The sequence below is a fragment of the Jaculus jaculus genome, chromosome 12 (assembly GCF_020740685.1).
Source record: "Jaculus jaculus isolate mJacJac1 chromosome 12, mJacJac1.mat.Y.cur, whole genome shotgun sequence".
Taxonomy (NCBI): domain Eukaryota; kingdom Metazoa; phylum Chordata; class Mammalia; order Rodentia; family Dipodidae; genus Jaculus; species Jaculus jaculus.
The window spans coordinates 66190125-66207617 of NC_059113.1; the positions used below are offsets into that span (position 1 = coordinate 66190125).

The following is a 17493-nucleotide window of genomic DNA, read 5'->3' on the forward strand; positions in this document are numbered from 1 at the left end:
AGGAGAGTGTAGGCCTCTGGAGTTGTTCATGCTGTTCCATCTGTGTCCCTTTCAGTAGCTCCTTAGTTGATCTTCAATTTCTTAACTTCACAGGAAGGCCAGTAGATTTGAAAAATCCCCTCGTTTGGTCTCTGCTGCTGCCGCTGCCGTTGCTGCTTGGTATGCCTGGCAGGGCAGTACTATGCAGGTGTGCAGACCTTGCAATCAGCGGGCTGCAAGTGCCTTTGTGGGATTCTGACTGTTTTCCTCCTTTCTGATGGATCTTGGTCGCTCTGGCTTTTCCACTGTGTCCAAGAATAACCTATACTCCTTCACTTTTCAGAAGAAGAGTGTAATTTTGATGTGGTTTTGCTTAAATCCCTACCTTGGTTGGTTTTGCTTGGCTCCTATGCCGCCATCTTACCTGGAAGTCCTTCAGGTCCTTTTCTAAAGAATATAATTATATAGCTAAATAAATATAAGACTTTTTCTGCCTATCTACTGTTTTAGAATCAACAAGAGGTAGGGTGAAGTTATTGGAGCTCTTGTATAGAATTCTGCCATTTTCTGCTTATAGCCCATATGTCATCAAGATTGTCTTAGAGTTGGTGTCTGTGTAAGCAAAGTGTAAGAGAAAGGCAAGAAAGAACACTGGACTTGATATCTGCAGACAGACTGTTTAATGAGAGGTACACTGAAGGGCAGCGGCCTTCCCATGGGATGAAGGCTGAACAACTGAGTCAGGCTGGGTTTCAAACTTATAAGGAGTATCCCAAGGCAAACAGACGGAATCAGCTGCAAGTTCAAGGGAAACAGATTAGGTATCAAAGTTATTTGCTCAGAATAGACTTTTTAGCAGAATTGTCTAGGGGGGACTGGATGTCTCCAGTTCTTTATGGCTTTCTAATCTTAAGCTTAGTTATTACTCTTTAGTTTCCTCTAGTTTTTTGGGAAGGCTGGCTGTTAAACCTTCAGTCTGTAGCAGACAACTTCAGGTCACTGAGATGAACCTCCAGGCCAGGCACAGTTAGGGAGGAAGGGATATTAACAGATTCAGGAGAAGTTTCATAGCAGAAGAAGTTGACCTGCTTTTATAGGACCAAACAGAGAGAGGGAAAAATAAGGCACAATACACTGCACACTTTAGGAACTCCAGGCACTTTGTATATCTTTAGACTGGAATTGGAAATCCATCACCACACCTTAGGAGGGTTGGGCCCTAACATCTGCCTAGTGACAGACACCTCCAGCCAGGTGGCTGCAGATCTACAAAGTACAAACTAATAAAACATTGAATATATTGGGGGCCATCTATTCAGACCACCACATTTCACCCCTGGCCCCCAATAGATTTATAACCATCTCAAGCAAACATCAAACTTCTGTAGTCTAAACCCAGTATGACTGGTGACTAAAGTCTCTGGATTTTTTAATTTCATAGCTCCAGCTTGGCTGAGTAGCCAGGGAAATCTTCCATCCCTAGCCAACAGTTTCCATGCACACTCCTGGTATATACCATATATCTTTAGGTCTTCATGTCCATCTTTTAAAAAAGTTTTTTTTTTTTTTTTTTTTTTTCTCCTGAGGTGGGGTCTCACTCTAGCTCAGGCAGACCTGGAATTCACTATGTAGTCTCAGGGAGGCCTTGAACTCACTCACAGGGATCCTCCTACCTTTGCTGGGATTAAAGGTGTACACCACCACGCCCGGCTCCATCTTTTAATGGCTCTTTCAGGGCTGGCGAGATGGCTTAGCAGTTAAGGTACTTAAAGCTTTTTTAAGCCTATTTATGAGGGTCATCACGCCTACATCTCAGCAGTGGCTCCTGAATCATGCATTTCATTACCACTGCATGCATTTTAAAAAAATTTTTTTTGGTTTATTTTTATTTATTTATTTGAGAGCGACAGACAGAGAAAGAGGCGTGCCAGGGCTTCCAGCCACTGCAGGCAAATTCCAGATGCGTGCACCCCCACACTGCACACATTTTTTTATGCTTCTGAAACCCCAATACCAGGTGTGGAGGACAGAGCTGTATTCTTTTTCGTTTTTCGAGGTAGGGTCTCACTCTAGTCCAGGCTGACCTGGAACTCACTGCGTACTCTCAGGGTGGCCTGGAACTCACTGTGATCCACCTACCTCTGCCTCCCAAGTGCTGGGATTAAAGGTATGCGCCACCACGCCCAGCCAGAGCCTTATTCTTAATTCAATGAAGAAATAAATCATGACCTTGAAAAGTAGATTTTTTTCCCCCAGTCAACTCTTTTTTCCAAAAGAGTTTGTATTTCTAATATGATTTTTTAAATATTTTATTTATTTGAGAGAGAGAGAAAAAGAGGCAGATAGAGAGAAAGAGAAAATGGGCATGCTAGGGCCTCCAGCCACTGCAAATGAAATCCAGATGCATGTGCCCCCTTGTGTATCTGGCTCATATGGAATCTTTAGGGTTTGCTGGAGGTTTTTCAACTTAAAATCTTAAATCTCTCAGTCCAAAAGCCACACCACAAAAAGTACACTTCAGAAACCCCAGGCACTTTGTATATCTTTAGGTTGGAATTTCAAATCCATCACCACACCTTAGGGCTGGACCCTAACATCCAACCACTGACACCTCCTCTAGCCAGGTAGCTGCATATCCAAACTAGTATAAAACTGAATATATTATGGGCATCTATTCAAACTACCATAGGGTCTCTCTTTTGTTTGTGTATAGCGTGTTCACAACATGATGCTTGACTGTTAAACATTGAAGAGTCTCAATAAGCAGAGGGGACAATAGCTCAAGGAGAAAAAGAAACTATTTTTAAAGTGGATTTAAAAAATTATCTTCTTTCATCTTTTCTCCTTTTCTCTCTCCTTCTACCTTCTCTCCCGTCCCTTCTACTTCTTTCCTTTTCTTTTCCCTCTCCTTCCTTTTCTGTTTCCCCTCACATTTTCAGTACATTGCATAGTGTTGCCATTCTCAGCTGGAATTGGATTATGGATAGGTTCATCTGCAACACCAGCTGTGCTCAGGAGGATCCTTAGGTTCCTTGCAAGCTTTGCAGAAGTATAGCCTGTGTAGGGGCTTTGTCCACTGTGATAATCATCTAGAAAACATCTATTTTTAAAAAGGAGAGGAAGCTCAAAGGCCTATTATTTTTTGTTCTTTCTCTGTCAGCCTATATAGCATTCATTACTGTATGTATTCCCAAGCCCACATAACTATCTTTAACAACCCCAGATACTAAAATCTGTACTATGAAAATTGGGAAATGCAGAAAAAGATGGTGATAAATAGCCACTGTCTCTCAGTCTACAAAAGTTAACATTCCAGTGCTCTTTCTCTTTTTCTCACCCCTCATATGTAAGCCCCTATCTATTGGTCTTTCCCCAAATTCAGTTCAATAGCAGTAAGTAATATGAATCCATTGACCTGGTTACTGGTACTTACTTTTTTGGAAATAGGAACTAAATTTTGTCATCACTATAAGTTTCAGGAGTGACCAAGGACCACGGAGACCACTCTGAGGCAAAGATGGAAGTTTTTATGTAGGGAAAAACACGAGCTGCCAGGACTAACTCTCAAGAATGGAGCAGTCAGTTTGGGGTTACAGATAGTGGGCCTTACAGGCTTTCAATGGGGGAAGGCAAGAAAGGGGAGGAATTTCTCTGTTCGGGCACTAAATCTCTGTTTTTTACATTAGCCCTAGGGTGAGACCAGAAGTGATCCAGTGAGAGATAGGGGGCCAGTAAATGTAGATCTGGGGCCTTGTTAGGCAGGAGAGGGATTAATGGCTGGACAATTTCTTGAGGAATATGGATGATTCACTTCACCCTCCTGCTGTAACTCCGTTTTATCCTAAGAGTCACTATTGCTGTTATTTTCATTAATGTACAAATCTAACATGAATGTCCACACAATTCTTGTTTTGGTCAGTTCTTTAAAAAAAAAAAAAACTGTGTGAAGCTGGAGAGGTGGCTCAGCAGTTAAGACACTTGACTGTGAAGCCTAAGGGACCCAAGTTTGATTCACTAGTACCCATGTAAAGACAGATGCACAAAGTGGCACATGCATGTGGAGTTTCTTTGCAGTGGCTAGAGGCCCCAGTACACCTATTCTCTCCCTTTTTCCCTCTCTCTTGCTCTCAAATAAATGTTTGCTTCAAAAAAGCTGTGTAAAATATGTTTGTGGGGCGGGGGGGAGTGGCTAGAGGAGAGATGGCTTAGCAGTTCAGGTGCTTGCCTGTGAAGCTTAAGGATCCAAGTTCAATAAGCCAGATGTATGAGGAGGTTTTTTATAGTGGATGGAGGTCCTGGCATTCTCAATCTCATATTTTCTCTCTCAAGTTAATTATAAAAACATCTTTATTTATTAGTTTTTTTATGCTCCCAAACTAGCCATTGCCCCTTTGCTATAATTAGACAATTCCTATAGAAATTATCTTTAACTTTCTACTCTAGTAGTATATTGTTTCTAAAAATTACACTTTATTTGCAAGCATTCCCGGCTTTTTTTTGTTAATATTATATTAATGACATTGTTTTTTTTCTCTATGTATATCAGGATTTTTTCTGTGAATTTAGTGAACAGTCACCATGTGTTCTTTCAAGATCTCTGTTACAAGTAAGTTCCACTTACTATCAAAGTATTTCTTTAAGGATTAAATTATGTGTATTAACCTTGTTTTGAATATAAGGTAGATGATTTTAAAGGTTATAAGTGCTATATTTCGTTTTGTTTTTTTTGATGATAGAGTTGAATCCATAGCTTTGCACAGGCTAAGCAAGTGCACTATCACTGAACTGCACTACTACCCAGTGCTATATGCTCTAATAGATTGGCATTCATCATCATCATATCCTGGTCCATAAAACAAACCAGTCATTGTAAAACAGTGAAGAGCATGCACAAGGCCTTTCTGATCATTTTAGGATCAAAGTAATTATAATCAAGAAGAAAGTTAACTAGAATAAGCTCCAGATGTTTAGAAATTAAACAGCATAAATCTAACAAGTCAAATTAGAATTAGAAAACATTTTGAACTGAATTTGAACATCTGAATCTGTGAGCTACAATTGAAGCCCTTCTTAGTAATTGATAACATTAAATGTTTATATTAGAAAAAGAGGAGTGGGCTAGGGAGGTGGGTCAGTGGTAAAAGGACTTGCTTGCAAGCCTGCCAGCCTGAGTTCATTTCCCCAGCACCCAGTCAAGCTGAACAGAGTGGCACATCTCTCTATAATCCCTAGAACTTATATAGCACTGTGCATTAGAGACAGTAGAATCTAGAAGCTTTCAGGCCAGCTAGACTGGCACACATGCAACAGCAAAAACAAGGGAAACCTGTCTCAAGCAACATGGAAGAGCGGACAAACACCCCAAGGTGTCCTTAGACCTCCATACATGTGCATATGCATATACATACTGCAAAAACGAAAAATATGATATTAAGTTCAAAGTTGAATCAGTAAATCTTAAAACAAGTAATAGAGAAAAACAGCGCTGCTAAAAACTGATTGTTTAGAAGGATCAGTAAGTTGATGGTTCCAACTAGATAGAATATAAAGAAAAGATATAAATAGTCACATCTACAGAACCTGCGCACATTAAAAGAGTAGTAACATGGGAATATTATATATCACTCTTCATACATAAATTCTCAGACAAAATGGACCATTTTCTTAAATGACAGCCTACACAAATTTACTCAACACAACATAATTTGAATGGCCCTGGGTCTGTCAAATAAACTGAATTCATAGTCTAATACCTTTTAAGAGTGAAAATTCGAGGCCAATTCTCTGTAGTCCATTCCAGAAAATAGAAGAGGCAAGAACAATCATTATTTGAGGTTAGTGTTTACTTATTAACAAAGCTAAGTAGACATTACCAACACAAGAAATTACTAACCCAGACACAAAAATCTTCAGCCAGCAGAATAGAGAGAAGTAATTGCATCACACAACCAAACAGGATTTATTCAAGGAATGCAAGTCTGTTTCAGTAGCATAATTCACCATATGATTGAAAGTATCAAATTCAGGAAAAGCATGTGACAGAATTTAATATCTAGTTTTTTAGATTAAAATACAAAATAACTTAGCAAAACCAAGAAGAACAAAGAACTTGGTTAATCTAAAAATCTTATGTCAGTAAAAAGCTCTGGCTTTGGGGGGGATTAAGTAAATTCTTTACTTCAAAAGAATCACATGCAATATTTGCAAGATGATTTAATTATAATGTTATCTTGATTGTGGTATTAAGCAGTTGTGAACTTGTGAGAGCTTTAGACAACTTAACAAAACTCACAAATTTTATATTATATAAATTTAAAGGTAAGATTAGAATTGTATTAAATCAAATAAGGGGGTAGAGAGATGGCTTAGCAGTTAAGGCATTTGCCTGCAAAGCCAAAGGACCTCAGTTCGGTTCCCCAGGACTCACATAAGCCAGATGCATAAGGGGGTGCATGTGTATGGGGTTCATTTGCAGTGGCTGGAGGCCCTGGCACTCCCATTCTTTCTCTCCCTCTCTCCGTCTCTTTTTCTCATTCACACTCTCAAAAAAAAAAAAAAAAAAAAAAACAGTTAAAAAATCAAATAAGGGGCTGGGGAGATGGCTCAGTGGGTAAGGCACTTTCTGCTCAAGTGGAGTACCTTGAGTTCAGTATCCAGGCCCTACATAAGAAGCTGGAAGCTGTGGCAGCCTTTGGTAATTCCAGTACACTGATAACTGACAGGGAGTTGGAAGAGGGAGACTTTCTTGAAGCTCATGGTGAGTGTAGCAAAGAATAGCAGAGCTAGAATCCAGAGTGTGAAAGGCTGTCTAAAATGAGGCGAACAGGTGAGATCTAACTTCTCTGCATGTGCACTGTAAAACACATACACTTGCACTCACACATCACACACACACACACACACACAAATAAAAGAATCAAATAGGTTTAGTATATTACATGCTGAATTATGCTTAAGTTGTTAAGGAGAGAAAATTAAGTGTGAATTATCATTAAATACAGACTTCTAAATATATTGTTTTCATTTTCAAAAAATTTGCATGTTTAATACCCTGAATTGATCCCTATACTAGGGTACTCTCTAAAAAATAACAGATTAACAAACAATTCTTTTTTTTTTTTAATTTTTTTTATTTGAGAGTGACAGACAGAGAGAAAGACAGATAAAGGGAGAGAGAGAGAATGGGCAAGCCAGGGCTTCCAGCCACTGCAAACGAACTCCAGATGCGTGCGCCCCTTGTGCATTTGGCTAACGTGGGACCTGGGGAACCGAGCCTCGAACTGGGGTCCTTAGGCTTCACAGGCAAGCGCTTAACTGCTAAGCCATCTCTCCAGCCCAACAAACAATTCTTTTTAAAAACTTTTTTGACACTTCTATATATATACCCATTGTACACTGATTATAATCCCTTCCCACAACCCTTTTTGTCCCCCCCTTTTCTGTACCCATCCACTGAACTCCTTTCCAACTAGTTCCTCTTCTATTTTCATGTCATCTTTTCCCCTCCTATTATGCAGGTTTTGTGTAGGCAGCATCATGTACTGCGGGGTCATGAATGTAACGGCTACCTTGTATCTGCAAATTTCTTACATATTAGCTCATTTGACATATTCAGACAAGTCCCACCATTGATTACTTTGAGTAGTTCATTATTACTGTTCTTCACTTGGAGAAGATGTGTGTGTGTGTGTGTGTGTGTGTGTGTGGTGGCATTACTAACATACATTAATATGTATAATTCTTTTTTAAGACCACTTTCCTTGTAGATAACAAAAAGGTTTTTGGCACTCATCTCATGCAAGACATGGTGAAAGATGCTCTTCGGTCTTTTGTCAGTCCTCCGGTGCTTTCTCCCAAGTAAGTATTAGTAGACATGGTTTTGTAAAAGCACAGCTTTTCTGTACTCTTTTCTCTAAGAAAGTATGAAAATTATTTAGGATCAAATTACCATATAAATAACTCATGTTAAAACTGCTATTCACTGCCTGAAAACATGTACTAGGAGGCTGGAAAGATAGTATGAAGATAGCATGTCCTTCATTTGTTTTCTTCATATGGATATATATATTTCTTGGTAAATGTATTTTTTGGTAGGTTTTAGGAAATTATTTTGTGTTTATAAAAATACATTTCTAAAAATGAAAACTTTATGAACATATTGCTTAATGGTTGTATTCTCATCTAGTTCTTCCCTGCCCCCATTCCATTGAGGGTCCTCTTCAGTGAGGTTTTGGTCACTACCATGTGGTCATGAATGCACAAGTCAGTCTCTCTTAGGGAATAAACAGTGCCTCAGAGTACATCTTTCTACTTTGTGTCTCTTTCCTCCCCCCTTCTGAAATGTTCCCTGTGCCTTGGGCACTGTTATAAGTCTTCTTTAGTGTGAGCTCTCCCCTGTCTCCAATTCTTTCCTCTGATGAGTTTTGAATTTCCTTAGTGTCTAGGTTCGCAGGCTAGCAGTGAGAGCAACACTCATATTTAATCTGCCAAATTCTCCATAATGTTTCCTAAGCCCTGGCAGATGTGATACGGATGATTCAAGTCATGCTAGATAGTTAGTTGTCTTTCTTTTCTTGTCCTGATGGACCTTGGGGAGATCTCCCCAGTATTTACCACCATCACCTGTAAAAAGCACATTTTTTTTTAGCCAGGACTGAGAGCAGCATGGATCAAAGGGGATAAATGTAGACATTTAATAGGCTTGACAGACATTACCTCTAATTTTCTCCAAAGAACAGTGGAAGTCTCCCTCTATAGGCTATGACCTTCCAAGCCATAAGCTTCTGACTTGGTTCTCAGTACACAGGATTAATTCCTTCCCACTGACAAGGCCTCATTCAGTCAGAGAGCAGTTGTGTCATTATTGCAATAGATACGTCTTGCCTGACAGCGTGATCTCTAGCTAGCAGGATCCCCTGCTTGTTCACATTGTGGTGGTCCATTACCCCCTAGCATCTGGCATAGTGCTTTCTAGCACTATGAGAGCTTGGTCAGCAGGGAGATGGCTTCCATCTCAGTTCCAGCATGATTTCTCAATGTCCTATGACTGTAGTCTGTGATGTCTTCAGTATTAGTCTTACCATTTACTTTTGGTGGGCAATTAAGTGCTTTGGGAATGATTTACATTGTTTTGGGGCCCTAATGGTCTTCTGACCAACAGCTCACTGAGAGTGACCCAATTTTGGCACTGGGATTTATCAGCAATAGCACATGGTTTTAGGGTAAAGCTTTCTCTACCATTTGAGGGTGCTTCTGCCCAAACTAATAATCCTCCCATCTCTTTTTTAAGGTAAGGTCTCACTCTAACCCAGGCTGGCCTGGAATTCACTGTGTAGTCTCAGGATGGCCTTGAACTCACAGTGATCCTCCTTTCTCTGCCACCACGCTCAACCCCTTCCTTTTCTCTTTTAAAAGAGTTATTACACTTGTTAAGTAGCTAACCAAGAGGAAAATTTCTATGGTAGTGATTCATACCATCATTAGTTTTGTGTACCTCCTTACTTCCCTCCCTTCCTTAACTGTAGTCCCTCCTCCAGACCCTTCCACCCCCTGTATTCTGTCCCTCCACTTGCCTGTCTTAATATCCCCTCTTTTAATTCCAAGGCTCATTTTAGCTTCCTTACTGGTAATACTGATGCTCACTAAAACTTATAAGCAAATCAAACTATTCCATGATGGAATCTGCATATGAGAGAGGACATCTGTTATTTGTCTTTTTAGCTTGGGTTATTAGTATGATTTTTTTCTCTAGATCCATCCATTTTCCTGAAAATTTCATAATTTCGCTTTTCCTTACCACTGAACAGAATTATATTGTGTATATATACTAGATCTTTATTATCAGTTGATAGGCACACATAATAATTTTGAATAAAATTCACTTATCAGAAGTTGTTCTCACTGAATTTTCCTTGTGTTGTTAGTCATTTTTTCTTTATATGTGTCACTGCTTTAATTTTTTAATGAATTGTGTATTTTACTGTATGTACATATTAATCATTATTCCCCTTGGGCTATACTCTTATATTTCATTCCCCAGTACTTCTGAGGACCTTCTCTATTGGGGTCATCTGTACTCGCTCTACAGTCATGAATGTACCAGTCAATCTCTATGGGGGGAGGACAATGCCTCCGAATATTCCTTTTTACCTTGTGGCTCTTAAAATCTTTCCACCACTTCTTCCATCAATGTCTCTAGACCTTGAAGGGTATTAAGTTTCTTTTATTGTTGAGCTCTCAGCAGCTCCTAATTTTCTTCTTTAATATATTTTGAACCTCCTCATTGTCTACCACTATCTTTATAGGGAAGGTTCTGTGGCTCTCTTAATTTCATTCTAGGTCTTTGCCATTATTGCTGATGTGTAGTATAACTTATAAACAAATCAAGCTGCTCCATGTCAGGAACCATATATGAGAGTGGACATGGCAGTGTTCATCTTTCTGAGCCATCAATTACTATGATTTTATTTTTGGTCAAAGATCGAGTAGCTTTAGTTACTAGAATTTATACCTGGATTTTCTATTTTATTCCTTTGATCTATTTGTCTGTTTTTGTGCCAGTACTATGCTATTTTTTATTACTATGTCTATATAGAATATCTTGAAATGAGGTATGTTGATATCACTAATATTATTATTTTAACTGAGGATAATTTTGGCTAACTTAAGTCTTTTGTGCTTCCATATGAATTATTTTTATTTTGGATTTTTGAGGTAGGGTCTCACTCTAGCTCAGGCTGACCTGGAATTCACTATGTAGTCTCAGGGTAGCCTTGAACTCACTGCTTTCCTCCTACTGCTGCCTCCCAAAGTGCTGGAATTAAAGGTGTGCGCCACCATGCCTGGCCCCCATATGAATTTTTTTTTTTTTTTTGAGGTGGGGTTTTACTCTAGTCCAGACTGACCTGGAATTCACTATATAGTCTCAGGGTGGCCTTCAACTCATGGCGATCCTCCTACCTCTGCCTCCTGAGTGCTGGGATTAAAGGCATGTGCCACCATGCCTGGCCCCCATATGAATTTGAAAATATTTTTATTTTCTTTGTCTGTGAAGAATGGTGCTGGAATTTTGATTGGAATTGCATTGACTCTGTATATTGCTTTTGGTAGTGTTGTAGTTACTTTCTTAATACTGGCACAAAACACCTGACCAAAAGTGGTTGCTCTGAGGGAAGTTTTATGTATTTGTGTGTGTGTTTTGTTTCAAGATAGGGTCTTGATCTAGCTCAGGATGACCTGGAATTCACTGTGTACTCTCAAAATGGCCTCAGACTCAAACTCATTGCAATCCTCCTGCCTCTGCCTTCCAAACACTGGAATTAAAGTCTACATGACTAACTTGAGGGAAGTTTTTATTTTGGCTTATAGTCTGAAGGGTAAGCTTTGTGATGACAGGGGAAAGCATGACATGAGCAGAGGCTGGACATCACCTATGCCATAGCATGTGAAAAATAGCAGGATAGTAAGCCAAGCTTTGACAAGTGGAAGCTGACTATAACACCCCAGAGCCTGCCCCCACTAACAGAACTCCTCTAGCAAAGCTCTACCTCTTAAATTATCATCTGTGGAACCAAACATTCAGAACACATGAGTTTATGGGGGACATCTGATCCAGACCACCACAGGTCAGATGGCCATTTTCATGATATTAATTCTCTGATTTTGAGCATATCTTTCTCAATCTCCCCCACCCCCATGGAGGTAGGGTGTCACTCTAACCCAGGCTGACCTTGACCTGGAATTCACTATGTGGTCTCAGGCTGGCCTTGAACTCACAGTAATCCTATCTCAGCCTCCTGAGTGCTGGGATTAAAGGCTTGCATTACCACACCTGACTTGTCTTTCTCAGTTTCTTTCTTCAGTGTTTTAAGTATTTTCATTGTAGAGGTCTTTCACTTCTTTGGTTAGGGATACTCCTAGATATTTAAATTTCTGTGGCTATTATAAATGGGACTGCTTCTCTGATTTCTGTATGCTTGTCATAGATATAGATGGAGGCTACATTTTACTTTTTTTTCCCCCTGTTTATTTTATTTCCTGCCACTTTGCTAAAAGAATTTATCACCTCTAGGAGGTTTTTTTGGTGGAGTCTTTCAGTTCACTTATATATAGAATCATATCATCTGCACATAAAACTAGTGTGGCTTCTTTTTTAATTTTTATCCCTTTTATTTCTTTCTCTTGTCTTAATTGCTTGAGCTAAGACTCAAGTACAGGTTGAATAGCAGTGGTGAGAGGGACGCTCCTGTCTTCCTCCAGACCTTAGTGGGTATGCTTCAAGTTTTTTCCCATTTAGTATGATAAGGAACTTAGGTCTGTTATATATAGCCCTCATTATGTTGAGACATGATCCCTCCATCCCTAGTCTGTCTGGTGTTTTAATCATGACAGGATATTGTATTTTGTCAAAGGCCTTTTCTATGCATGCATGCAGTTTTAAGCTGTTAGTCTGGTGCCATTTGCCTTTCATCACTGCACATTGTCCTTATGTTCAATGCTTTCAGCCTTACATACAACCTCAGTTTATGTTAATATTCAGTACTGTTTTCTTGCTCTTAAATATTTGTCTTATATTGTTCAAATTCCTTTATATTTAAATCTTTTTATCACTTTCTAATAGTGTGTGTTTCTTGTACGTGCTGTTCAGTTGGGTTCTATTTTTTTATTGTCCAAATTATTATAGCTCTCCTTTCTGTAAGTGGCTATTATAAGAAAGTGTTATAACGCAAATAGAAAAGTCAGTGGCAAAGAATTAGGCTTAACTGGAGGTGAGTCTTATGTAGAAGGATACTTTGCATCACAGCAGTCGGGACTATAGAAACAGGAGATGCCAGCATAGCCTTTGGCCAAAGGGGTTGTATATCAAAAAGTTGGGGTAGGGGTGTGGAGAGATGGCTTAGTATTTAAGGCACTTGCCTGCAAAGCCTAAGGATCGAGGTCAATTCCCTAGAACCCACACAAGCCAGATGCACAAGGTGGTGCATGCGTCTGGAGTTTGTCTGCAGTAGCTAGAGACATTCTCCCCTTCTTTCTCTTCCTGTCTCTGTCTCTCTCTCCTTCCTGCCCTCCCTGCCTTTGTCTCTCTCTCTCAAATGCGTAAATAAATAAAGTGTTTAAAAAATTCTTTAAAAAGAAGTTGGGGTAGTGCTCACAGAGGGGTAGGAGAGGGATGAGGAAGTGAAGAAATGAACTTCTTTGAACTCCTTTCTTCCTAGATAGCCAGACAGGTATCCCTGGGATCATAAGTCAGTAGGCTGCTTTCTTTCTAGCAAAAATCCAGGGCGGTGGGGGAGTGGTGGTGGCGTTCGGCCATTTTTGTGATCTCTGGACAGACTCATTGGCAGCAGGTGGAATTTTTACTGAATTTCTCCATAGAGAGATTTGTTAACTCCTCCAACTATACTGCTCTTTTGGACCAAGTGTTTGTGCCTTGTGTCCTCTGAAGACTCATGTGCTGACTTCTTACCTTAATGTGAATGTGATGATAGTATTTGAAAGCATGATGGAGCCTTTAAGGTAAATAGGGTTAGGATAGGTCATGAGCTGAGGTAGGTGGGTTGCTGTGAGTTTGAGTCCAGCCTGGACTAGAGTTAGACCTTGCCTCAAAAGAAAAAAAGTTCTCAAGCACTTTGACATGCCATCTAACTTCCTTACCATAAGAAGACTGTGATGTATCATGTGTGAAAATATATGTATTTAGTAAGCTTTATTCAGGCGTGCTATGTTTTAGTGCCACTGACACAGCAATAGGATGTGCATAAATCAATAACACAGATTTAAAAAGATGCTTTATACGGAAATGAACATATAGTTATGATGAAGGTTCATGGAAATTCATCTTGTGTTGGGCAGCCCAGCAATTGTCTATGTCAAAGAACTAAGACTTTATTGGAAGCAAGCCATACAGGGACATCTTAGCAGTCTAGGCTCTGGAAATTTGAGGTCCTACCCTGGCATTGAGCCAGCGGTTTATATCAGAAGGTTTGCTATGGAGGAGGGAAGGAGGGAGAAGGTTAGCAAGTGTGAAGAAAGCAAATGTTTTTGAACTCCTTCCTTCTGTGATAGCCAGCCAGATATCCTGTTCCCCTGGAAATATATATATTAATTATAGCAAGGGGTAGGGGCCAGTCTCCAGACAGACTTGGCATTCAGCAGAAGTATGATGGACTCCTCAGAAGAGAGATTTGTTGACTACTTCATTCTAGACTCATGTATGTATGTATGTATATGTGTGTGTATGTATATTTATATATATATATGTATGTGTGTATGTATATGTATATGTATATGGAATCTGGGAATAAGGGTTTGGTCTCAGGAGCTCATTAAGTAGTAGTATTGTTCCTGAAGGAGAGGCAGGGGTGAGGTCTATCATACTAGGAGGCAGTTTCAGAGTAACAAGTATTTCTGAAGACATTTGGAGTTGGGGCTATTGAAATGAACTGTGTAACTAGACAGACAAAAGATCAACTTATGTGATTGGAAAATGAAAAATACATTGAAGGAAATAAAAAAGGTCTCATAAAATACCAGAAATGTAAAGTTTAGAAGACCATGGAAAACTGGGGGAAGTGCTACCAAGAAGCCTCAGGACACAGTGGTCCCCAGAGATTGAGCTGTGTTGAGAGAGCTTTAGGGCCTGTGTCTTGTCGGGATAAAAGAAATCTGCATCTGGAGACACAGGAGGCTAGAGAGGGACCTATGAATACATAGTGGTTATCAAGGAGGCAAGAACTGAATCTGTTTGAATAGAGGCAAGAGGAGGCTGAACTGTAGGTATTGAGGAGCCCCATCATATAGAGGAATATCGAATATGTTAAGAGACATGTATAGATTTAGCTTCAAGGGAGCAGAGCTGTGAGACTTTTAACTTACAGCAACAGATATCTTAGCTGGTCACAGAGAGATATCAGGTCATACACAGAAAAATAATTACTTGGCTATTAAAAAGGCTAGTAGCACAAAATATTATTAGCTCTGGGCTGGTAACATTTACTTCTGCATAATTGTTGTCACATAGGTATGGCTTCTTGGAACATCGGGTTTTGATTCTTCATTTGCCGAACATCCCCCACATAGCTGAGACTGTCTCTTAGACTGTTTTATAGATGATTTTGAATAGGCAGTGAGATAGGCAGCTCTTCAGGAGAGAGGTGCTTATCAGAACCATTATGAAAGAAATTTCTAGATCATTAGCCATTATGATTTGGTCATTATATATATTTATTTATGAATTTTTTAATTTTTTGTTTATTTTTATTTATTTGAGAGTGACAGAGAAAGAGGCAGAGAGAGAGAGAGAGAGAGAGAGAGAGAGAGAGAGAGAGAGAATGGGCATGTCAGGGCCTCCGGCCACTGCAAACAAACTCCAGTCATGTTATGTCTCTGGCTAACGTGGGTCCTGGGGAATCGAGCTTTGAACCGGGGTACTCAGGCTTTACAGGCAAGCACTTAACTGCTAAGCCATCTCTCCAGCCCTTATTTATGAATTTTTGTATTTGTCATGGCATTTACAGGTGACATGAGTATTATTATTATCTAAGGTTGAAAATAATAACATAGGCAATAAGTAAGGAATAGAAGTAAGGAAGAAGAGTTAATTAAGATTTCTGGAAGTAAGACTTGATTTAGGTAAGGTGGAGATGGGAAGTTTAAGAAACTAATTTAAGTAATATTTAGAATAGAGAAGTTAAATATGGTAGACATTAGCTAATTTTGAAGTTTTACCAGGCTTAAAAGGTTTTGTAAGTCATTGATATAGAAAGCTTAGTTTTTATTTACTCGGTCCATAGATCTCGGTTTTAGCTCGAGAAGAACTAGTGAAAGTATATGGGCTGGAGGGGTGACTTAACAGTTAAAGCACTTGCTTGCAAAGCCAAACGACCCAGGTTTGCTTCCCCAGGATGCACGTAAGCCAGATCTATAGGGTGGCATATGCTTCTGGAATTTATTTGCAGCAGCTAAAGGCCCTGGCATACCCATTCTCTATCTGCCTCTCTCTTTTTCTATGTCAAATAAAGTAAGTAAGTAAAGTTTTTTTGAAAAGAAAGTATACTATGCTGAAAATGTTAAGTTTGATTAATCTTGATAATTTGTTATGATTGTTAACTTTACAGGCACAGTGAAATTTTATATAATTAGTACCCATTAGAATATGCTTATAGTGAAAAATTATTTTACCCAATAAGAGCAGAATATTTAAGAAACCTATTATTATAAACTGATGTGTTATCAAACAAAATTAAGACTTTATCAGATGGAAAACATTATAAGCATAGCATGTGTGTGTATGTATGTATGTGTGTGTGTGTATATATATATACAAAATATAATTATAAGTTCTTAGTGTTGCCTTTAATTCAGAATTCTTGTTTGTGAGCCATTTTGTGAACATTAGTAAGAGTAGAGTAATAACTATGAGATCTATTGTTGGTCACTGTATAACATTTAAGAATAGAATTATATTTAAGAAAACTTAAATTTTGATCCCAGAATTTTAATAGTATTTAATAATATGCTCATGTTATCTTTTCACTTAACTTTAAAATGTATCCCAATCAGAAATGTAAAAACTTTTTTTTTTAATTTTTTACTTTTTTGGTTTTTTGAGGTAGAGTCTCACTGTAGCCCAGGGTGGCCTTGAACTCATGGCAATCCTCCTACCTCTGCCTCCCGAGTGCTGAGATTAAAGGTGTGTGCCACCACGGCCAGCTCTTAAACACCTTTTTACACTATAATATAAATTCATCAGCACACATTATATATATTCTGTGTCCTTATTCTGGTCAGAAGGCAGTGGCTTTTTCCCTTTTAATATTACCAGGGACAAAGGAAATTGGGACTGTATTTTAATGATCTCCTAGTCTAACATCTGTCTTTTAAATGTGGGGAGAGACTCCAACTTTTTTGGGGAGATGGGTGTTAAGTTTGAATCTTGATTACTTCAAGCTGAAGTGAGATACAGAGAAAGAAAAAAAAAATTGGTGGTGGGGTGGCTCTACTGTTGACAATTAGGCCTTGGAGAACAATCAAAAGGACCCAGAATTAGTCTCTTATAGGACCTTCTGAGGTAGAGTGATGGAACTATAAAGGTCCAGGTCATTTACATCAGTCCTATATTTTTAGCTTTTGTTTCACACTTAGATAAAGCTTAAATAGACAAAAGTAGTTACAATGTATGACTTATTCTTTTGAGTAGTCAAAATTTTACATTGTAGAAAACCTATGTATACCCTTCTATATTATTATTATTAAGCATTATTATAAAATTAAGTTACAAATATAGCCAAAACATACCAACATTTCTTTTTAAATTTTAATTAATTTATTTATTTGAGAGACAGACAGAGAATTGGCATGCAAAGGCTTTCAGCCACTGCAAATGAATTCCAGATGCATGTGCCTCCTTGTGCATCTGGTTTATGTGGGTCCTGGGGAATTGAACCTGGATCCTTTGGCTTTGTGGGCAAGTACCTTAACTACTAAGCTATCTCTCCAGTCCCATATTGACATTTC

At 38.9% G+C, this 17493-nt stretch overlaps 1 protein-coding gene across 5 annotated transcripts in view; it reads left to right on the forward strand.

Moving 5' to 3' along the window:
* Nucleotides 1-17493, forward strand: part of Naa35 (N-alpha-acetyltransferase 35, NatC auxiliary subunit) — a 136543-nt gene that overhangs the window by 96481 nt on the left and 22569 nt on the right. For all 5 annotated transcript variants that reach the window (XM_045131360.1, XM_045131361.1, XM_045131363.1 and 2 more), the window contains exons 13-14: nucleotides 4526-4585; nucleotides 7730-7836. In XM_045131360.1, the coding sequence (XP_044987295.1) occupies nucleotides 4526-4585; nucleotides 7730-7836 (167 nt within the window). The remainder of the gene's footprint in view (nucleotides 1-4525; nucleotides 4586-7729; nucleotides 7837-17493) is intronic.